Here is a 24,282-nt window from a genome sequence, read left to right as displayed (position 1 = left end):
ATACTTATCATGCACTTCCTACAAAACAAATACTGTGCTAGGTCCCAGGGAATCAAGAGTGAACAAGTCAGTACAGTGAACAAGACAGATATGGTCCTGCCCTCCTGGAGCTTAAGATTTGTTGAACTCACATTTATTTTTATTTCTATCACTGCTGCAACTGCAAATGCCAGGCATGCTAGGATCATACCAACTGCCATTTTCCTGAGTGATCTGCAGACAAAAGGGAGAGAGAATTGTTCTATCCTTTAGACTCTACAGTAAGAATTCCAAACTCCTTAGCCTATCATTAAAGACCTTTCCTGATTTAGTACCAATTACTTTTCAAAGCCTTTCCCAGAACTCTTATTAATACATCTTCTCCCCCTTCTTTTACTAGAGGCACATCTCTTTGTAATTGTACCACCTTTTCCCACCTCTACCTTGACTTATGATTTTCCAATCCATTATGTCATAATATCAAAAATAACAGCAATACAACCAGATTTGTTGAACATTTACCATATATCAGGTCCTGTACATGGTTTAATTTATTTTCTTCTTCAGAAGCCTTTTTTGACCCTGGTGACTGGAAGGACTCTCTCCTTTTCTACACCTTTCTACCATTTTCATCTTCCCTTCCTAGAGAATTTAACGTAATTTACCTATGTAATCGTTATTCTCACATGTGCTCTAGCTCCCTTAATATTTAGTAAACCCCTGGATGGGAAAACCTGTGCTTGATTTACATTTGCATAGCACTTGGTCCTGAACTGCCTGATGTCTGTTCAGTGAGTGGTGAGTAAATAAATGATAGGCCATTTGAATGTGGTAAAATAATAATAATAATAAAACAAAATAATAATAATAATAATTTTAAAAGGAGACTTGAAACCCTCCTCTGGAAAATATTACAAAGAATAACTTCTATTACAAAGAATAACTTCTAAAATAGGAGAGAAGGAGTAATTGGGAATAATTCTATCCTCTGCCCAACCCTGTCCCCCGCTTGTTTCACAGGGACAATGGTAAATTTAAAGGAATTAATTATCATCAAAAACTTTGGGCTTCTTTGAAGAAGCAACATTCAAGGACAAAGCAACAAGTTGGTTTAGGAGCCTACCCTCATATACTTTTGACTTTTAATAAAGCCTGGACCCACCCCTTCAATATCACACACTTACATTCCTAGTGAAGGCTTTGACTCTCATTGATTACACCTAACTCTCACTCTTCAATATTAATAGGCACATAATTCAATGAGGAAAAATAGAAGCAAAAACAATAAACCAAACCCAGACATAATTAAGTAGAAACATACAGGTATTGAATCTGTATCAAAGTGAGCAAAGATTGAATCAGTTTGCAGTTAATACAAGGTATAGTGAGCACTTACGAGAAGTTAATTCCACACTTGGAAATCAGAGGATAAATAACAAGGTCAAACAATGGGATGCAGACAAGAACCAAAAAGGGATTTAGTACCTGCAATGCATGGTAAAAAAAGATTAGCTACAAGTGTTCTCTCATAAGTGTGAGCACATGCTGGTATTCGCATGCTTGCACTCTCATCCACATACACTTCACCTTAGTACATATGGAACGAGTCCACATTTCTCAGCCCTTTATACCCAAGACTATTTTCCTTGTATAGTACCTTCCAAATATCCCAAGGGGCTAATTTCTCTCTGAGTGTGTTTTTCGGCCAATCAAATTTAGAGTTCTCCTTTCCTACTGTTACTTTAAAAAAAATTTTTTTTTTAAATTTTTAGTTGTAGATGGACACAATAATTTTATTTTGTTTATTGTTATGTGGTGCTACGATTGAACCCAGTGCCTCATATATGCTAGGCAAGCACTCCACCACTGAGTCATAACCCCAGCCCCTACTATGACTTATTTTCATAGCTTAGTTTTATAGCTCAAAGGGAATATGACATAGTCAAGGGAAAGGAAGGAGAGAAGAAAGAAGTAGGTATTGTTGAACAAGAGGCTTAAAAGGGAACTGGGAGTCATCAACAGATTCTGATTTCATTGCCCACACAACAAAGGCTTATACTCTCTTTGGCAATGTTTCCATTACCCACTGCCTTAACAAAAAAGAAATCCAATGATTATACTTTACCTGTGGTGGGGACAAGCTCACTCTCCCTGGAATTGGGAGGCAACTACTTTCCTAATATTTAAAGTTTAAAAAGAATTTTATCATCTTTGCAGTTGTTCCTCCTCAGTATATAAGAAGAAATGCATCAGATTACAGCTGTTAATCCTAATACTGCAGGTAGAGGGATAGATGAGGAAAGAAACACATCCACATGCCTACAGGGAAGTCTCCTACCTGCATCTGGTCCGGCTGAAGCACAAAAAATCCCTGAAACATTATAATAAATGGTAGTGAGACGGTGCAGAAGACAAGAAAAGTCCAGATGAATAATCTTGCTAATTAGCAGGCAAAAGCATTTAAAAGAAAATTCATCAGATCTTTGGTTGACGACCACTATCTTGCCTGTTTGGGACTGAAAGCAGACTTGGAATGGCTTCTGGCTACATTTGGTGAAGGCTGATGGGCCTAAGGGAGAATATTCTTTTCTGTGTACATGTTGAGTATACCTGAAATGCTTGGGATTAGAAATGTTTTGCACTTTGGAATATTTGCATATATATATATATATATAATGAAATATCTTGGGGATGAGACCCTAACCATGAAATTCATTCATATTTTACATTTTTCTCATACACATGGCCAAAGATAATTTCACACAATACTCATAATAATGGTATGCATGAAATAAAGTTTCACGGTTGGAATTTTCCACTTGTGGCGTCACGTCAACACTCAAAAAGTCTAGGATTTTGAAGGGATTTAGATTATGGATTTTGGGGTTAGGGATGCTCAACCTATACTATACTTTCCTTAGATTTTGGAGAAAATAGAGTTGGTGTGTTTTTATTAATTTCAGCAACTGCAGTTGTAAGTGGTAATAATGAAAAGGAAAAGACATTGTTCTTAGGGTGAGGACTCCCACTGACACAGTGCTTCCAAAGTTGTTCTCCAGAGGGTCAACAAGAGGACCACCATGGTTAATCTTGGACTACTAGAGAAAGGGAGAGGTAAGATTATATTTAGCAGGCTGGCTTCAAACAGACTGGCTAATATGACTCTGGCATCACCCCACCCTGTCTGTCTTCTTCAGAACTATAATATCATAACCTAGGAAGTAGAACAGTTGAGAGCAGGGATGATACTTTGAGTGAACTGAAGAACAGCAATTGGAAAAAGAGAAAAGAATATTTAAAACTTTGCCATTCTTTCCATATCCTTATACAAAATGTTCTACCTCTCACAGGTCCCCTGCTGGGTCATGCCTGAGAGATGGAACCAGTTGTGTAATAACACCAATCAAACCTGTCCCTGCTTATGTTCTAGGATTAGCTAGAAGAAAATCTCCACCCCAGGTCTGTATCACTTCATTTGATATCCCAGTATCTAGCTACATCCTGGTATACTTATTTCTCATCCTTATGTTCCTGATTTCTAAAGATAAAGTTCTGGTTTTTATTTCATTGTCTGCTTAATGCCTAGGCTACATACACCTCTAAAATGATACTGTATTGATTTTTAGGCAAAAACACAAATAAATTAAATTTTCTTCAATATGGATTATGAAAAAAATAAACCTCTCTCAAAAATCTCTTCTACTCACCAAATTCCCATTCATCTTGGTGGCTTGCAGGGTCCATCGTGAGCCCTGGGGCAGACAAATGTTAATAAGTTAAATTTCTATTCTACGGGAGTAAAGTAGTGGAAGAAGGAGTAGCTTTCAAAAGGACTATTCTTACCTGCTGGTCCAAAAGAGCCCAGAACATGGGCAATGGAATATAAAGGAACAGTATCCTAGTCAGTGCCTTCACATCCATAATGAGACGCTTCTGCAGGGAGGAAGAAAGAATGGGCAGAATTGCCAGAAGTTCCACTTAGAACAGAAGTGCCCAAAAGCAGAAAGAGAAAAGAGTCAAATACACAGGAGAAGATGTATTTGGAAGACCCCATAGAGCAGGGAGACTTCTGCAGTGTTCACTTACTGGGTACTTCTCAGAGGCCCAGTCCAGCCAGTGCTGTCGCTTTGGAATATCCCCAGAACGGTTCTTGAAGCGGTTGGAAATAGCAAACTAGGGCAGAGCATAGATATCAAGTGAGAGAAAAAGATAAACCATTCTTTGCCTTTTCCAATTCTTTTTTCTTTTCCCTCTCACACACATACCTTTTGTGACCTATTCTAACTCTTTGATCTCATTAGACATTGAATTTCAGAATACTTAAGATATAAATTTATATTTTTTCCCATTAACATCTACATAACTACATATCAGAATATTTTTGCCAATTTCAAAAATGATTATGCTATTTTTTATTTAATGGCTAAGTAAAGATATGGAGGAAAATCAATTAGTCTCAGCTTGTCAAAAACCATGCATGTAGAACAGAGATCACAGAGAAAAATAAAAGGCCATTTTCAAAGGTATATACACTCAGCATAGCATCCCTTTATTCTTTTGATTGCAAAAGGTAGGTACTTACCCAGATACATTTCATAACTTGAGCCACTATGTTTCCTTCAGGAGGTGGTTTTTTGTACATTTTGCTTCCCATTGCAAACACAACTGCAATTGATACACAAACAATGTTCTTAGCATGTCATTTGGTATACTCGGTGCATCCATGCTGAACTGTAGGAGTGATGGGCAAATCTCATAAAGAGATTACACTTCCTGACTTTGATGTTATAAAAATTACAAGCCAAGAAGAGATAAAATAGTCAACTTGTATCTATTGATACTTTCATGTAGTCACAGAGATGTAAGTCATCTTTGGCTTCTCATTCTTCTTTCTCCGTCCTCATATCTGATGTTACCAACTTTCATAGATCCCCTTTCTTCAATGTACTGTCCATTGGCCCCATTTAGGTTACCATTGCTCCCACCCCTTGTACAGACTTTCCAACTTTCTACCCTTGATTTTGAAATGGCCACTAACTTGTTTTTTATCCTCTGATCTCTTCCTTTTTAAATCTGATGCCAAATTAAAACTTTCTTTCCAGAATCTACCTGAATTCCTAGCAGGAAAGATTCTCTCAAATTCATTATTAACCTACCATATGAAAGGTTATTTGAACATGTAAATTATTAAGCATTTTACATACATCAACTGATTTAACCTGACAAAATATACATATCATTATCTTATACACAAATAAATCAAAGATTAAAAAATTAACCAACTTGAGCTGCAGATGTAGCTCAGAGGTAGTGCACTTGCCAAGAATGTGCAAAGCCCTGGGTTTGGTCCCTAGTATCACTAAACCAAACCAAACCAAACCAAACCAAACCACAGTAAACAAAAAAAGTACCATGTGTAAAGTTATACAACTAAAAATTGTCAGGATTTTTTTTCACCCGAGACCATTCTGATTCAAAAATCCATGCTCTCAACTACATAAAGCATCATACACTGTACTAGATACTACCAGGAATACAGGTGAAAGGCATGGCTCCTGGCCTCAAAGGACACCTCAGCCTACTATTTTTTTTTTTAATGTTTGTATTATTGCATTAAAGTTATACATAATAGTGGGGTTCATATTGACATATTCATAAATGCACATAACATAGTTAGCTCCATTTCAGGCTTCAGTAGTTTCTCTTTCCACCAACAATGCATGAATATCCGACACCTCACCCCCACACATCCTCACCAGCAATTAACATTACTTGTATTTTTGCTAATTGCCATTCTAACTGTGGTGAGATAAAATCTTAGTGTATTTTTTATTTGCATATCTTTTTAAATTTCCATATATTTGTTGGCCAATTATATTTTTTATTTTGAGAAAAGTCTATTTAGATCTTTTGCTCATTTATTAAATTATTAGTTTTTTTGATTTTTAAAAATTTTTTATATATTCTGGTTATTAATCTCCTATGGAAGAGTAACTGGCAAAGATTTTTTTTTTCCCTCAACCTACTGCTTCTCACCTTATGTTTCATTACTCTTCTTTAGGTACATTATGCTCTAACCATTATTCATCATTCTTACACAAAATTATATTCTGTAGCATTTGTATTCTTTTTTTAAACATTGCTTAGTTGTCAATAGACCCTTTTTTGCTTGTTTATATGTGGTGCTGAGAATCGAACCCAGTGCCTCACACATGCTAGGCAAGCTCTCTACACTGAGCTAAAACTCCAGTCCGCATTTCTATTCTTAAGCTCCTCCTGTTTCCCATAACCTACATCTGTATTTCTTATTTCCCTTTTATTTTTCGAATTATTGGCAATAATTTTATGATTATGAAATTTTTATGATTATAAAATAGTAAGTGCCATATTTTTCAAGTTTACTAAGCTTCAATTAAAATCAGTGGAAACATTTCATCTTGGTTCCTCTCTACGTATTTTGCCCTTTAACAAATTTCCCATCTCCAGCAAGATGCCTCTCTAATACATTTCTGCTAAAGATGGCTTTCTCAGCCACCAGTAACATTTTCCAATATCCTTACATAACAGAACTCATGAGTCACCTTACTTTTTTCCCTTTAGCTTCATAATTTCTTCATCTTCAATCAGATTGTCTACAACGTCCTCTCAGTTTCCCCAAAGCTTCTTCAAACAGCATTCATTATCTATCATGACCTTCTTATTGTTGAAATAAAGAGTTCAGGAAAAGAATGATAATGCTGAGAATGAAGTGGTCAGATGAAGAGGTACAAAAGAAAGATTTTGCATGGGAAATAAACTGCTTATGAAACTAAGAATGATCTAGGATAGGCCTTGATCCCTATGATAAAGGATGGCTTGTAATCAACTTGATAATGTCACACTTAAATTTTAAGGTCATTTATCTGAAGGAGTCAGAAATGTGTTTCTATACTATCTCCTCCCTCTAAGAGATGAAGTTGCTTACTACTCGAAGAAAACTGAAGTCTTCAATGGAAATTCCATTTTCTGTCACCACATCCATTAATTCCTGTGTCCACATGCATCTTTTCCTTCCTCCATTTAGGTGAAGGTGATGTTCCTCCTCTGTCTAAAGCTCATTCTTCCATGTGGCTTTCGTACCAATGATACTGTCCTTCTTTTTTCATCTTCAACCTGTTTCTATACTGGATTCTTCCTAATAATATTTGGGCTCAATATCTCATCTCTTGAATTCCAATCACATTCCAGCACAAATACTTGCTGTTTTCACTTTTTAAACCTTATTCACTTCCAAATTACTCCAATCAGTCTGATATCACCATATCAATGACATCCTTGTTGCTATATGGATATTTTCACTTTTAGCTTCTCACCCAATAACACCTGTCACTCTGAACAAGTCCCTTCTTGAAATCCTCTTTGTATTCAGTATAGCAGGATTACCGCTGTGGCCATCCCTTCTAAATTTCATTTGTAGAATTTTCCTCTTTGCCTGTCCTTTATATGCTTGTGTGCCTTGAGGTTTGGTCCAAGGACTTCCTTTTATCTTATTTTAATTATCTCTTCTTTATCTGTGCTCAAGATTTAATTGCTATCCATGTACTCATGACTCCAGGTCTATATCTATAGCTCAAACAATTCCTCAGAGTCCTAAACCCGTTATTTCCAAATAACTATTTGTTGATTATAATTGTTTCAAGAACACCTAAAATGCAGCATATCTCAAACAAAATTCATCAACATTGCCTGTTCTCCCTGACTATCTCATTTGACAACCTCACTATCTACCCAATTGTTTGAGCCAGAACTCTGCATCCAACACTGACTTATCTTCTCCCTTATTTAACACCTTTAATCATACCTAGGCTTGTTAATTCTACCAGGGCCTCCTTAGTGAGTTGCATAAGGCACTTGCCTTGAGCACAAAATTTAAGGGAGTGCCCAAAGTGCCATAATCAAGATAAATATTATCCTTGCCTCACCTTAAACCCAACCTTTCTCCATATTACAGAGACACCATTGCAAAATAAAAATCTAACAATCATTCTTCTGTTAAAAACCTTTTTCTTTGTTGATTCCCATTTGCTTAAAGTAACCTTCATTGCCTGGTTTCTGCCAATTTCTTCTTTTTATCTTTCTCATTTATGCTCCAGGTAATCTGAATTCCTTTGAGACCTTCCAACATATCATACTATCTTTCACCTTGTCTTACAAGTATCATGTTCTCTTTCTGAATCACTTACATTCCATTTTTTGGTTAATTGCTGCTCATTCCTGAGGTCTTCCCTTAGAACTAATTTCTTTAGGCAAACATTTTACAACTTTCAGTCTTAATCAACCATCCCTTCTATGAACTCTCTCTCTCTCTTTCCTTCTTCAGTTGTGACACTGACCATACTATACCGTCAATTTCTGTTTCCTTATTTGTCTTCCACTCCCTACTAGACAATTTAACTTCCTGCAGAGAGTGAACTGTATAGTTGTCTAATTTACCAATGTGGCCCCAATACCTAACACAAAATCTGTCACATAATAGATATCAATAGCACTCAGAATACTAAAGCAGCCAACTAATAATGACATCCCTTATGTAACATTTCAATTTATAAAACATTTCACTGGCAGCATCTCTTTTGAGCTTCACAATTACTTGATATGTAAATTTCCTTATTGTGCAATGACCTAGAGAAGGAGTTATAGTACTAATCAGTGGAAAATCAAAAAATACTTGAGAAAATATTTGGCATTGAAGGGAGAAGGAAGCAGAGAGTGTATGCTCATAGCTCTCCTGGAATACATTTCCTTGGAATTGAGAACTCTGAGAATCACTACCAGCCCTGATTCAATCCCAGTAGAAAATGAGCAGACTGAACATGGAGTCTCTGGACTCCTTGTCCTCTCTGGAGCCCTTTATGTGTTTGGACTGGCTATCTTCCGAGGAGGCGTCACCCTGAATCTCAGAGTGAGAACAGGTTTCCAGGTCAATGATTAGAAACAATCATGCCCAAGTTTCCCTGTGGCCCGCCTAAACTAAGTAACCCACATATACTCCTCCTCTTCCAGGGTTCTTTAAGGTAAAGAGGATGCCACTTGATCTAAGTTGTGTTACTTTCCAAGTACTTATTCTCCTCTTCTTATTCTCCTTGTTCCAAGAACAAAGTCTTTGGGAACATTGAAGAACAGGGCAAATATAGTTAAACCTAGAAACTGCTTTAAAAGGCCCACAGAACTGAAAATTCCATCTATTTAGCAAATAAATAAGTAACAACTGATATAAATTAGTTTGTGAGAGGATTAATTATCTCATTCCTTCCTTATAGCCTTGACTACACATTAGAATCACTTGAGATACTCTCAAACTTATAGATTCCCAGACCCCTGATAGGTCCTACATGTGGTCCAGAGACTGACTTTTTTATGGGTTCTTAAAAACTTCCTATCAGTTATGGAACAGTGGGCACCTCTTTTTTTTTTTAAAGAGTTCTGACTTCATTCATAATTTATCTCCAGAGTCAAGGGAAACCTCCTACAATAACACTTACCTGGAACATTAGCATGAAGGGTGAATGAAGTAGTTTGTGTAAAGTGCCTACAAGACGCTCTTCCAATTGAAGGCATCAGTGATTCTTAGTTTCTTTCCATTGCTAGCTGTACTTACCCAGTGCGATTACCATGAGCAGTCCTGGAACTCCAAAAGCCAATGCGTAGCAGTCGTCTCCAAAACACTGCACATCTCCTGAAGAAAATTGGGGGAAAAAATTTAAAAGTAACTCTGGATCTTGACTCTTCAATATTTTATTCTATTTTATTCTTGATGTAGACATCACCATCCCTTTTCCTCCCATCACCCCTTTATTGGTTTGTTTGTTTTTTTGTTTTTTGGCCAGATAAATTCGAACTAAAAGAAATTATCACGGATTTCCAAGCCATTATTAAAGGAGAAGATGGACTTCAAGAAGCTTTGAACAGCTTTTTGGCTGGCCAGAGTAAAGCCTTATACAGCTATACAGCTTCCCCCCCCACCCCCGCCAACTTTCAAGAGAGGATCCTAACCTCTCAGCATGGGTGTGATAAACGTAGAAATCAAGCTCCCTGCATTGATGGAGAGATAGAAGACTGAGAAGTATCTTGTCCGTTCCTCTGCCTAAAACAAACAGGATAAATCATCAGTGTAAAGTGCCTCTAGCTCCATCTCCCCCACATGTTCAGATTTAGGTGGAGGTACATACAGAGAGACAGATTCAGACACTGCCTCCATAGTATCTGAACATCCCATTAGATACTTAATAACCCCAGACACACATTTACTTATCTTTCAAACTCCAGTATGAGCAGCTTTAACATTTTTATACCCCTTTACCTGAGCAAAAATGCTCATTCTGCCCTCAATGCCTGTACATATCTACTTTAACATTAATTTCTTTACATTATAAGTCTTTGTTTCCATTGGCCTTGTGTTCCTTTAGGACAGAAATTGTACCATACTCATTCCTGTAATCCCTAATTCTTAGAACAGCATTTGACAGATATTAGAGACTTAATAAATGTTTATTGACCGTATTAGTTAAGTAAATGATAGATTTTGTGGACTGTGTGATAGGAATGGAACCAAAACACAAGGCAGTTCAGTAAACTGTTGACCAAGCAGGATGGAAGATTTGCCAGTGAATACACAAAGACATCAGTGGGCTTAGAAGTGGCCGGGAAAAGTTTGGAATTGAGTTTGTCCTATTAAATAAAATATATTTGTGAACCAGCTACTTAATAAAACACCTTTCAAGGAAAGTTGCTGATGAATGATTCATTATACATTGCTGTGCTTCTTTCTGGCACCTCGCATCTTTTCCTGACACAGTAGCACAATCAGTCCTTCCTCATGTTTAATTTATAATGTGCTTTGCTTCTTTTTCTGGTTCCCATTTAAACCTATTCCACTAATCTAATTTGTATAGCTCCATGTACATAGAATCCCACTTGCCAAACTCGGTTATTTTCCCAAGGTCAGCAAGTAATGAGGATCTATGGACTCTTGCACAGATAAAAATTATAAAATAATCTAAATGGTATGATGGTAAGAGAAACACAGGAAGACAGGAGACACAGAAAAAAAGCAGAAAGAGACAGTAGGTACTATGTAAGAGAGAGGCTGGGGGAGGAAGGAGAGACAGAGGGAGACGGGAAGAGAGAGAGAGAAAGAGAAACATGATAAATAGCTACAAAATAAGGAATAGATACACGAACACACACATACAAAAAAAGGAAATTAAGAGCAAAAGATAGGAAGACAGAAATGTTGGCTAAGAATAGACTCTTTCTTACATCATAGCTCCCTCATATGGGCTCATTTACCTTGGTCATATTGCTGTTTTTCTCCACTGACCAAGGAAAGCATTTAGGGAAAGAGGGAACAATCAGCCAGGCAAATTCCTCTATGGAAAGGTATTCTATTTCATTCCATTTAGTCTTTTTCCCCCCCTCACAAAAATCTCAGAAACTAGACATGCTTACATCATCTCCACACCACTCAATAGCTCCCACTCTCAAAGGGCTTACCTTGCTTCTTAAATACCTCAAGAGACGTCAACTCACTACCTCCAACTCCTACTGCTTAAAGTTTTTCCTTCCATCAATCAAACAGCTCACTTCCTTTAGCTTTCACTCATTGGTCTCAGGTTTATACACTAACATCCTTTCAACATCTATAAACAACTACTGTACGATACTTTCCTTTATTGTTATCCAAGGTAACTCTCCTCATTTTCCTCAATCTTTCCTCATATGTATTTTACTCCATCTTCCCCCCAGTTACTTTTCTTTGGATGTGTTTCAGTTTTTCTATTAGGGACCAGTATCCAGCATTGGACACAATTCTTCAGACAGGATCTAATCAGTGGACGACTTCAATCTTAGTGAATCCAGGTACCCCCTTTTAATACTGGCTCTTCAGTCTTGAAAATACAGGGGGGCGGGAAACAAAAAACAGGACTCTTACATGTTCTTCTTCAAACTGGTCTCCACCGAAAGCTGCCACACAGGGTTTGATACCTCCTGTCCCCAAAGCTATTAGACTCAGACCAATCAATGATAGGATTCTGAAATGAAAAGTTTAGGATGCTAATAATTTTAATATTGAACACAACTGCAGAGATGGAATAGTGTGCTAAAGACAGGGAGAAATGTACACAAGGGCAAAGACCCTCTTCACATTTCTACCCGGTGGGTGAGCACTTTCCATTTGCCTTTACTCCAAGAAATATTCATGGGCACTTAACTGTCTTTATGACGCTTGAGCATACTTTGTGCTAGTATATGCATGGGAAGATATGTTTGTTCTGGGTAGTTCCATTTACCCTTTGCATACATCAGATGGAAGCGGATACTGAAGTTAACACACTGGTTCTCAGTCTAAGTCAAAGAGACACTTCAATAGAAAGGATTTTATGGATCCTGATACCACATACCTTTACTAAGCACAAAATAAAATGTTAAAATTCATCATAATAAATAGGAACAGTGTCAATTATTTTTTATAAGAAACCACTAATGAGGTATCTAATATTTATTAAATTTCAAACAAAATCCCTAACTTAAAGAGAAAAACATGTATAGGAACATTATAGCAAGAATAAACATGACCTGATTCTTAAGCAAATATAATCCTCTCTACTGACTGAGCCCAAAGCATCATAATCTACCAAATGCCTCTGGCTCCATAAACATCAATACATTAAGTAAAGAGGGACAGAGCAATGGGAACAATACATAAATAGAACTATCTCAAACCTTGAATTTGAGTTCTACTATATATTATAAGGAAATACAATTAAAAAAAATATCTGATGAGATGCAGATGCGTGGATGGATGAGTAGGTGACAGAAAACAAAGGGTGTGAAAGTTGTAATTGTTTTCAGGCATATGAAAGGATTTTATGAAGAGAATAATAACTGGACATTCTACATTCTCAAGTGCTTAATTAATAAAAGCAAATGAGTTCTGACAACATAGCAAAGAGTTTGCTCATAAAACTCTTTTCTTAACCAATTTGGTAATAAAGCTATAGAGTGGGAAATAAAGGGATACCTCTGGTAAGAAAATAGAAAATCATCTGTAATGAATTCCTGAGACATATACCTGTCTAACAGAAGAAAAGTAGTTCAGATGATTCTACTCACGTGTGTACCACGTTTCCCCCCAGTATTGGTATCGCACCCAAGGACTTGAGCACATGGCCAAGCACATACACCAGGGAGAGATAGATGATTGTCCTGTGGAGAAATTTAAATGAGTCAGTCAATCCTGCATTAGCATTACCCAGAGACTTGGGTAATACAGATTCAGGGGTTCATGCTGTTCTCAGTAAACAGAGGAGGAGGAGTGGAGGAGGAGAGAATTAACCAAGAAACACAAGTAGAAATGATGGTGAATGGAGTAAATAGACTAGGAAAAGGGACTGCAATTCTTCCCTTCACGTTCCTATCTCATATTTACTCCTCTACACCCATTCCACGCATACGTAGATCTCCCACCCCAGCCCACATTGGTTCAGATGTAACAAGAGTAGGGTGGCATTGTAGCCAGAATGATGACGTTTCAAATTAGGAAAACCAGTAGTACTGGATACCTTGACCAGAGGTGTTTTTCCCAAGGACTGTCTTTTGCTCTAGAAAGACAACTCCGAGTTAACAGGAGTGGCTAAAATAAAGGACTTTCTCTAAACCAACACTGGGATATGGAGAGAGGCTAAAAGCTTCTAGGTTCAGTCTAGGTAGTTTGGATACTTGGTTTAATTGTAGTCTCCACCACAGTTTCCTCATACACAATTGCCAAAGGTAAGAAAGGACCAGAGAGGGAGACCATCCACTGATAAAAACTATACTGTTTGGTAGAAACTTCCTGTGTGTTGTTTTTCCAAGGAATTCAAATGGCAAATAGAAAGAAGAGCAAGGAATTCTAGTGAGAACACATACAGAGATATACACATTGAAATATGCCACTTTACCACCTATCCTCCTTATGTGTCCTACCATACCAGAATTTTCTTGATTCATAAGTACAATGTTAAAATTATAATGAAGCTTAGGAGTTATATACTATATATCTATGATGATTTTAAAAGTGTTTTATGCTAGGGCTGGGGATGTGGCTCAAGCAGTAACGCGCTTGCCTGGCATGCACGGGGCGCTGGGTTCGATCCTCAGCACCACATAAAAAATAAAATAAAGATGTTATGTCCACCGAAAACTGAATAATAAATATTTAAAAAATTCTCTCTCTCAAAAAAAAGTGTTTATGCTAATATGAAAAGTAAAAAATGGAATGAAAGTATCAGAAAGACATTAGAGATGACAGAGACCTTAGGATGTGGATTCTTAATTCTAAATACCTAATTTTCCTAGACTGGTTTTCTAGGAAAGAGACTTTAAAGGGTATTTCATGGTAGGCAGGAAATAAGAATTTGGATGGTTAATCTAGAGCCCATGCATATCAGGGGAGAGGACAGGCTTTCCCAAAAGGTCTTGTGTGATCTTCTTGAGAAAAGTTATCTGTTGGAATAAAAAGAATTTAGAGAGAGAAAAATTGAATGAAATGAAATAAAGTCTACCTATTAAGAACTCCAAAGAAATGATCTATGCTAGATCATCAGAGAGAAGCAAATAAACCAAGGGCGTCTGAGCTGGAGTGATGGAGTCTGAGAGGAAGATCAAATCTTTATCCAATTGTTGGATTGAATGGATGAAAGAAGTGTAAATGGTTTAGGAGGAAAATAGGCTACCTTTTCAATGAAATACCAATAGGTATGAAGGCATAAGAAAGGAAACCAACATCATGAAATATTACCAGAAGGAGAAAGAAGTCAAGAAAGACTTGAAAATTCTGCGTTTGAAATAGGATCATCTACTGGATGCAGAACTATTTTAGGTAGAACTGACCAATTCCCCAACTGTACAAATCAGAACACTGAAATCCAAAGAAGTCAAATGAACTTCCTCAAGTACTATTTTCATCAGTAAGAAACTTCTGCTTTCTTACTCATAGGTCAGCATTCCTTGAGTTTTATCACAAACAAGTTGGTGTGGAAAAAGAAAAAAGGAAGAAGTTACAAACGTTATTTCACCATAAAGATATTAAAAGACAGAACCATTTTTAATTAGGTCTTAGAAACTGAGGAGTATATGCAGAGGAAGAGACCTTGCATGAAGTCAAGGCCAGACAAAAGGAAAAGGTGCAGACATCCAGGAGCATAAAAAAACACATTGAAGAGAGTAGTTCTAGAGATTTACAAGGTCAAGAACCCAGTCTGATAGGCATGGGTCATATGATATAAAAACTAGAAACTATTAGTACTAATATTTTTCTCTCTTAAAAGCAACTGGACACTAAAATACCATCCTCTAACATGTAGTTACCCTCTCAGTCAATGTTTATAGAAATCACGATGAGACCATATGTTTAATAATTTTTGTTTTCCACTATATTGTTATTGGCTAGTTTTCCTCTGTGTGGCCTTAAAGGAAGCCTCACTTCTTCCCACATAGAAAATAAATGGATTTCCTTATACAAGAGTCAGGGATTCTGGTGTCCATTTTCTCTTAACCAGTTTGAATTCTGGAATATTGAACAGAAAAAGGGTTTTAGCAATTGCTGACCATATTCAGGAAATTGTCCCTTGAACTGTCCATTGAACAATATTTCTAATGTTGTTGAAGGTTTTTCATCCTCAAGATAAGACCTGAAATAGGATCATCCTGAAAAAAATAAATTAAAGTGAAGGAAGGAGTGAAGGAGGAAGAGAGGGAGAGAAAGAGAGAGAAGGGGAGGTGAGGAATAACTTACAGTTTAAAAAGCATAAATTTGCCTTATCTTCCTCCAGCTAGTGAAGAAAGCAAGACTTTGGATTCAAATTAAAGAAGGTGAAAGAGGCTAGCACGGTGGCACACACCTGTAATCCCCGCGGCTCTAGAGGTTGAGGTAGAAGGATTGAAACTTCAAAGCCAGCTTCCCCAAAAGTGAGGCCCTAAACAACTCAGTGAAACTCTTGTCTCTAAATAAAATACAAAATAGGGCTGAGGATGTGGCTCAGTGGTCGTATGCCCCTGAGTTCAATCCCTGGTACCCTCAAAAAAGGTGAAGGACAATCTTTCTTTTCTTGACTTTACAACTTAAAAAAAAAGGCATAAAATATGGTGGGAAGATAATACTAAAGGCTTATTTCTTTGGATTGTTGTCATTATTCTATTTGTATATGTGCTCTCTCTCTCTCTCTCTCTCTCTCTCTCTCTCTCTCTCTCTCACATACACACACACACACGTACACACACACACACACACCATTCGTGTTTCCTCTCACTCTCTTTCTGAAAAAAATATCAAGTCACTACCAAAAGAGTTTTTAGTTCTTCCTTTTCTAGGGCTTTGAGATGAAGTGTGAGCTCATTTATTTGTTGGTTTTTTCTTTTTTTGAGGAATGACCTCCAGGCAATGAATTTCCCTCTTAAAACTGCTTTCATTGTGTCCTATAGATTCCGATATGTTGTGTCTGTATTTTCATTTGTCTCTAAGAATTCTTTGATTTCCTCCTTTATGTCTTCTGTAACCCATTGATCATTCAGTAACATATTGTTCATTTTCCATGAGATGTATGATTTTTCCTTCCTTCTTTTATCGTTGATTTCCAGTTTGATTCCATTATGATCAGATAGAATGCATGGTATTATCTCCACCCCTTTATATTTACTGAGGGTTGCCCTATGACATAATATATGGTCTATTTTTGAGAAGGATCCATGTGCTACTGAGAAAAAAGTATATCCACTTGATGATGGTTGATATATTCTATATATGTCAGTTAAGTCTAGGTTATTGATTGTGATATTGAGTTCTATTGTTTCTTTATTCAACTCTGCATCTGATAGAAGAAAAAGTTGGCTCCGACCTACAGACTGTGGGGTCAGGCTCCAAATTTCTTAATAGGACACCCATAGCACAAGAGTTAATAACAAGAATCAACAAATGGGACTTACTTAAACTAAAAAGTTTTTTCTCAGCAAGAGAAACAATAAGAGAGGTAAATAGGGAGCCTACATCATGGGAACAAATTTTTACTCCTCACACTTCAGATAGAGCCCTAATATCCAGAGTATACAAAGAACTCAAAAAATTAAACAATAAGATAACAAATAACCCAATCAACAAATGGGCCAAGGACCTGAACAGACACTTCTCAGAGGAGGACATACAATCAATCAACAAGTACATGAAAAAATGCTCACCATCTCTAGCAGTCAGAGAAATGCAAATCAAAACCACATTAAGATACTATCTCACTCCAGTGAGATTGGCAGCCATTATGAAGTCAAACAACAACAAGTGCTGGCGAGGATGTGGGGAAAAGGGTACACTTGTACATTGCTGGTGGGACTGCAGATTGGTGCAGCCAATTTGGAAAGCAGTATGGAGATTCCTTGGAAGGCTGGGAATGGAACCACCATTTGACCCAGCTATTCCCCTTCTTGGACTATTCCCTAAAGACCTTAAAAGAGCGTGCTATAGAGACACTGCTACAACAATGTTCATAGCAGCACAATTCACAATAGCTAGACTGTGGAATCAACCTAGATGCCCTTCAATAGATGAATGGATAAAAAAAAATGTGGCATTTATACACAATGGAGTATTACTCTGCACTAAAAAATAACAAAATCATGGAATTTGCAGGGAAATGGATGGCACTAGAGCAGATTATGCTAAGTGAAGCTAGCCAATCCCTAAAAAATAAATGCCAAATGTCTTCTTTGATATAAGGAGAGCAACTAAGAACAGAATAGAGAGGAAGAGCATGAGAAGATCACCACTAAACAGGGATGAGAAGGGGGAGGGAAAGAGAGAGAGAAGGGAAATTTCATGATAAAGGAAGGAGACCCTCATTGTTACACAAAATTACATATAAGAGGAAGTGAGGGGAAAGGGGGGAAAAACAAGAGAGAGAAATGAATTACAGTAGATGGGGTACGGAGAGAAGACGGGAAGGGAGGGGATGGGAGGGGAGGGAAGGGGAGGGGAGGGGGGATAGTAGAGGTTAGGAAAGGCAGCAGAATACAACATACACTAGTATGGCAGTAGGTAAAAAAGTGGATGTGTAACCGATGTGAATCTGCATTATGTATATAGGGTAAAAATGGGAGTTCATAATCCGCTTGAATCAAATGTACGAAATATGATATGTCAAGAACTTTGCAATGTTTTGAACAACTAATAAAAAAAAGAGTTTTTATTTTTTGTTTTTGTTTTTGGTACTGGGGATTGAACTCAGGGGCACTCAACCACTGACCCACATCCCCAGTCCTATTTTGTATTTTACTTTACAGACAGGGTCTCACTGAGTTGCTTGGCACCTCGCAGTTGCTGAGGTTGGCTTTGAACTCTCGATCCTCCTGCCTCAGCCTTCCAAGCCACTGGGATTACAGTCGTGCGCCACAGTGCCCAGCCAAAAGAATTTTGTTATTAGAAAAAAACAAAACAAACTCAAAATACCCACAATAAAATAAAAGACATGTTCATGCCTGTCCACATCTACACTTAGTCTTGTGCCTATTTGAGGATCTGAGAGTACATAAGTGCATAAATGTATTAATTCAAACATTCATTGTAGTATAGCTCTGACCCAGGCACTGTTCTAGGTGCTATGGATGAAAAAAATATATAATAAATGACTTTGTGCTTCAAGTTTTTGGAAGAAGACTAAGATGTATATCCAAACAATTATAATAAAATAGAGTTTGATAAATGTCAATGATGGTTTAAAAAAAAAAGAGTTCAGAGAAGACTAGATTACTTCTGGCTAGTAGTAAAGAAGGAGGAGACAGAGAACACTCCATAGTGTAGGTGGTATTCAAGGTGAACCTGAAAGGTTTGTATATGGAAGAGTGCGGAGGAAGGGGATTCCATGAAGTGATACCTCTTTTCCATGTCTACTTGCATCATTTTCTACTTCACAGAATCCCTTTATTTAACCTTCATGGTCAAACATGATCAAACTTAATTTTTCCACCTAACTTACTAGGTTTTCAACAGAATGCACTTTGAGAAATGCTAATTTAGATAAATCTATGAATGATGAATCCACAGAAAATAAATGAGCAATGGATATCCAAGATCCATTTCTCACTTAGAAGGACAATGTTATAAAGGACAACTATCACATTATACCATGTATGTCTCTTAGTGCTAGTTTCATGGACTTAAAAGATACTGAAGTTGGCTGGGGTTGTTGTAGCTCAGTGGTAAAGCGCTCGCCTAGCACGTGTGAGGCACTGGGTTTAAACCTCAGTACCATATAAATTTAAATAAAATAAAGGTATTGTGTCCCTACATCATATATATATATATATATATATATATATATATATATATATATATATATATATGACAAAACTTAAAAAAAAAGATACTGAACTAAATGGACCATTATTCTAACTCATGGAAACAGCTTCTGGAAGAGCGCCTGCCCTCACACGCGTGTGAGGCACTAGGTTCGATCCTCAGCACCACATAAAAAATAAGTGAGTAAAGTTATTGTGTTCATCGACAACTAAAATAATTTTTTTTAAAAAAAGAATCTACAGAAAGAGGCTAAGAAGACAAACAGATGGCAAAAGAGCTAAAAAGAGAAACTGTGTAAGAAGATACCAAAGGAGTTAGGATGACTCAGTCTAGAGGAGATTTGGGGAAAGTATCAAATCACCACATCAAGATCTCTAAAATTATAAATTGCTGATACGTAGCAATCTTAATCCTCACTGAGATCAAAACAAGTAGTACGGAATGGACTATTGAAATTAGATTTAAGAAGAAAAAAAAAATCTCTGACTGAAAAGGATAGGAAAAAATTGAAAAACCTGATAGTGGAATGAAAGAGCTTTTCTGTGTTGTCAGTCTTAAAGATATTCTTATTTGTTACTATGACCTAAGCAGGAACCGAGGAAAGAAGCTTCTACCCAATGCGTCTGTGAAGTTTCTAGGAGAGGGACCGCCCATCTTTCTTACTTGAATTTTCCCAGCCACGAGTCAGCAATGATTGCTCCCAGGATGGGGGTGAAATAACAGAGGCTGCTGAAGGCATGGTATACAGATGTGGAGGTGTCTTCGTTCCAATGCAGGAAATACAGGAAATACAGGGTCAGCACAGCTGAGAAGGAAAAAAAAAATAGGAGACAAAAAGGATAGATGCATTAAAATGACTTAGGAAGAAATATATTTGATCTCTGGCCTTGGAAGGTATTTTGGTTTTCAGCACTCCTACTACTGAAGTAACTGGGGCATGACTGCCAAGCAATAAAGCTGGGCCCATGTGAGAGTCAATGGGCCGGGACAACCACACAAACACAGTGCTCCTCCCTTCAGCCTAAGTGCATCCCCAACATCATCTGGGCCAACGATCAAGATAACATGGGGCTTCCAATATCCCTTCCTTCTCCTTCCCAGCAGCAGTGTCATTCATAGACCTGAGGAGAATGGAATTCACATGCTGAGAGCTTTTCCGCTTGTATCCTCATAGGCTGTGTTGTGGTTTCCATCTTGGCCAGCATGAGTTATTAGGTGAAATCCCATAAGGCATTTACTCAAGGTCTTGGCCAAAGGAAAAGACCAATTTGCATCAAGGCAGAAAGAGCCGACAAGGGAAACAAGCACATGCGAGATTAGGCTGCTAAAACTGGGTGACTCTAGGACAAGAAATTACCTTTCATGCCATAATAGGAAAAGCGTTCACAGAATTCATTCACCACAATGAAGGCAATGCTCAGTGGATAGCTGGAGCCACAGATTTTCTGTGCGACAAAGAGACAACAGGCATGAGCTGTTTTTCTGTGGTTTAACCGCTTCATTTTCCCACAACTGAAAATTTTATTTATTTTAAATCACAATAGTAGGTAATACGGATCTATATCTCTGTTCTTCATGAAAGAACTCTTATCATTATTAAAACTGCTTCCTTTGCTGACTTAGGAGTAACAGAAGCTAATCTAAGTATTACTTTATTCCTCATTGAATATGGAACTGTTCAGACATTCCTTGATATAGGACCTGCCTACCTTCCCATAACTACTAAATGGGAAGCTGGAGCTCTGGGCAAGAATATAATCCTACTTACTGCTAGAACAGAACAAGGAGATGGCCTATAAAATAACTGATACCCAAGCAGTTAGATTTAGATGTCAGTATCCTGCTTAGCTCCTCCATTGTGGGGACTCACTCTTCTTGTCCCCACCTACCCTATTCACCATCTGGAAGGAATCCTGGCAATATGATGGCTTCCCCTTCAGAGGCTGATGAAATCAGGCAAAGAGCTCAACATGGAGGGCAGAGATTGCTGAAGGTAAACTGATTGATCACCTTGACTTTGGGTGAAGAGTTCTGAAATTCTGTGGAAATTAAATGTCTGCTTTTCTTACTAACGTGATTCTATGGCATCTTCGTGATAATGCTACCAGAACTCAAAGGACAATGTTATAATAATATCAATCAGAATATCAAGATGGTCATGTTTTACTTCAAATCCTTACCCATTAAAATAGCTCCCCTAATGTGAGGGGGGAGGATGGAGATATATCTGTCTTTGGGAGAGCCAAATCTTATCAAGAGATTTATATTGCCTCTAATCTCATAACAAGTATACACATCTTTGTAAGTCTTTAAATTCTTTGGGACCAGAAGAAATTAATAGATAAATGAATACATAGAGTAAATCAATATACTTATTCTTTTATCTGTACAGATGATATACCGGCACCCTGTGAATATAAAAATTTATTACTTTAGGATAATAACTTGCTTGAAATGTGTGTCAAACTGGGGCTTCTTACCTTTCTAGCTCACAGATTGAGAACTAGGTAACTAGAGTTCATTTAACCTATTTGTACTTGCTACATGACATGATTACTGATTGTGTTAACATACTGACCTTGGCCATCCCATTACTCCTGCCTCATTGTCTCAGTTCTGTCATTCAAAAGAAATAAGACTAATACTAGCTCTCGGTCTACAGTAAGAACTCAGCAAATATTAACTATTATTGTTAAAAATCTCTCTACTTGTAGGCTTTGATATAAGGATTAAATGAGATAATAAATTTGGAAGTGTTTTAACAAGTAATAATGTATTCTTTGTTTCTCTATCATATCTCCCATTGTAAACTTAGGGTACTTACTAACAGAAATTGGACCTATTCTAAAATTTCTTTTGGTTTTCAGTAGAAGGCTCTGCACACAGGGGTAACTAAGGGCTGAGTTTTCGTATTGGTAAAGAAAGAACAATCACACACAGTTCCCCAGACAGGAATGCTTGCCAACTTTCCCTGGACATTCAAATTGCTTTTTTTCCCCAAGGGTAACTCAGAATATGCAATGAAACCCACAGCAAAACTTTGGATTCCAACTATAAAAACTCTGACTGCCTCTTCCTGCTGCTTCCTCTCATAAGCAAAAGAAATTTCAATATGGATTTGGTTTTCAGGTAAATCTAACTGCAAGAGAGAGAAGAGAAAGAATAGTTTTTATACCCTAATACAGCACAGTATGAAGTTCCAGAGGCCAAGGAGGAAAGCCAAAAGAACAAGGCTACTACTGTCAGAGGCAGAACTGAATTGAGAACTCACCGGAGATGACTTCTTTGGAGGGCTGGGAGGTCTGGGTGGTACCTCTTCAGTGGAGACAGGTGAAAAAAGAGTTTCCTTGGACTCATTTTTCTGGAAAGGATTCATGGCTGGCTCTTTTCTCTCTCTCTCCTCAAGCATTTGGCTTCAGTAGGCAGTTAGGACAGCTGCCAGCCTACAGTGAAAAGGGGGACTGCTGGGAGGAGGGGAGGCTACAGCAACTAGGTTTAACCCTGTAGGTGTCAGTTTCAGAAGCTGACTGGCTCAAGGCAAAACTGGAAGCTACAGGAAAAGAAAGGGCTGGTGTACCAGTTTAAAAGAATGATTGCATACAAAGTAAGGCATGGGGAAGTGAGAATGGATATGTCACACATCACAAGATGAGATTAAACTAATTTGGGTATCTGTTAAGAAAAACTGCAAACAATTACAGTTAAGAACACAACATCTCGAGCAAAGATCAAAAAAACTGATTTCAGGATAATAGCTGTCATTTACTAGATACTATAATGCGCAAAATTTATATATATATATATATATATATAAGTTATATGTATACATATATTTATTTATTGTAATTCTCACTACTATTTCTATTTTACAGAACCTAATGTTCCAAGAGTAACATTAGAACTCATGAAAAAAATCACACGGCCAGTAAGTGGCAGATCTGGAATTTTTGCTATGCCATAACACATAGGAAAGGTAGAGATTAGCATCAGTAATCCTCTGGTCATTATTCAGGTATGGAAATTATGTAAATGCAAATGTAGGGATTTAGGGAATTGAAAGGTTTTGAAGAAGAAAAGTCATCAAAACTAACTTTGAGAGTCAAGAAAGATGTTGATTTTGGTTTCAACATCATAAAGTTCAGCGAGAAATGTCCTACAAACATAAATTTAAAAGATAGGGCTCAAGAAGATTAGAGAAAAGAGTGGGTGATAAACATCTGGGAATCATTCCTCTCCATTGCTAATGCCATCCCTTGCAATTTTATTCTTTTTTTCACTTCAATTGAAATCTATCCTTTTATTTTAAAAAATTAAATTTGTGCAGAGATTGTGAACTGGTTATTTTTCAGGTGTTATTGCAAACATTATTTTCCTGAATTTTCAGTGGATAGACTAATGATTCCAGAATATCATATTTAGTCCTTATCAGAAGAAAAATAAGAATAAACATGATGACAATAGGTGCATTTTCTACATATTATTTTTGTTAAATATAAAAGATCTGAGAAGAACAAAAGAACATGATACCCCTCTAGTTCTCAGTCCAATGGAAAGGGGAAAGAATGGCCAAGAGCTATAAAAAGAATAAGAAAATCCAAACCACAAAGTAAATCCATGAGTAAACCATGAGGATCAGGCAACATCAGACTACTTACTTAATTTGAGAATATGAGAGAGAAAACTTATAACTCTATCCCTTGAAAAATTCTCACATTATCTATTTGAATGCTTTATCAACCAAAAAGTTCTTTTTCTCTCTAAACTTTAACTCAGACTTTGACCATGTTTTCTTAGCTTCTTTTATACTCGTCATTTCCTCTCTCTCCCACCAACCTTTACCCATAGAATAATACAACTTCATTTCTGACTGTAGCATTAATGATTAGTCTTGGTTATTCTTTTAGGAAGAATAGACCTAGTTTGGCTAAGGACTCTGCAAAACA

General features: G+C 37.2%; 1 protein-coding gene across 2 annotated transcripts in view; it reads right to left on the bottom strand.

Annotated features, from left to right (window-relative positions):
• The window catches only part of Slc15a2 (solute carrier family 15 member 2), a 45,104-nt gene extending 21,035 nt beyond the window's left edge, over positions 1-24,069 (bottom strand). The window contains exons 1-15 of one of the 2 annotated variants that reach the window (XM_046457991.2): positions 23,995-24,069; positions 22,611-22,782; positions 20,697-20,784; positions 20,003-20,144; positions 13,132-13,224; positions 11,951-12,050; positions 10,012-10,102; positions 9,617-9,694; positions 4,562-4,644; positions 4,066-4,152; positions 3,823-3,912; positions 3,687-3,731; positions 2,318-2,350; positions 1,376-1,464; positions 132-213 (exon numbers count right to left, since the gene is read on the bottom strand). In XM_046457991.2, coding sequence (XP_046313947.1) covers positions 132-213; positions 1,376-1,464; positions 2,318-2,350; positions 3,687-3,731; positions 3,823-3,912; positions 4,066-4,152; positions 4,562-4,644; positions 9,617-9,694; positions 10,012-10,102; positions 11,951-12,050; positions 13,132-13,224; positions 20,003-20,144; positions 20,697-20,784; positions 22,611-22,748 — 1,239 coding nt within the window. In that variant the 5' untranslated portion in view covers positions 22,749-22,782; positions 23,995-24,069. Of the gene's footprint in view, positions 1-131; positions 214-1,375; positions 1,465-2,317; positions 2,351-3,686; positions 3,732-3,822; positions 3,913-4,065; positions 4,153-4,561; positions 4,645-9,616; positions 9,695-10,011; positions 10,103-11,950; positions 12,051-13,131; positions 13,225-20,002; positions 20,145-20,696; positions 20,785-22,610; positions 22,892-23,994 lie in introns of those variants that run through there. The other variant, XM_046457990.2, reaches the window with a different exon arrangement.
• Between the last annotated feature and the right edge of the window lie 213 nt (positions 24,070-24,282).

Source organism: Marmota monax, unplaced genomic scaffold (assembly GCF_021218885.2).
Source record: "Marmota monax isolate L192 unplaced genomic scaffold, Marmota_monax_Labrador192_F-V1.1 WCK01_AAM20220418_F8-fsc00052, whole genome shotgun sequence".
Taxonomy (NCBI): Eukaryota; Metazoa; Chordata; class Mammalia; order Rodentia; family Sciuridae; genus Marmota; species Marmota monax.
Note: the sequence above shows the minus strand (reverse complement) of the source record. Positions and strands in the feature narration are given on the sequence as shown.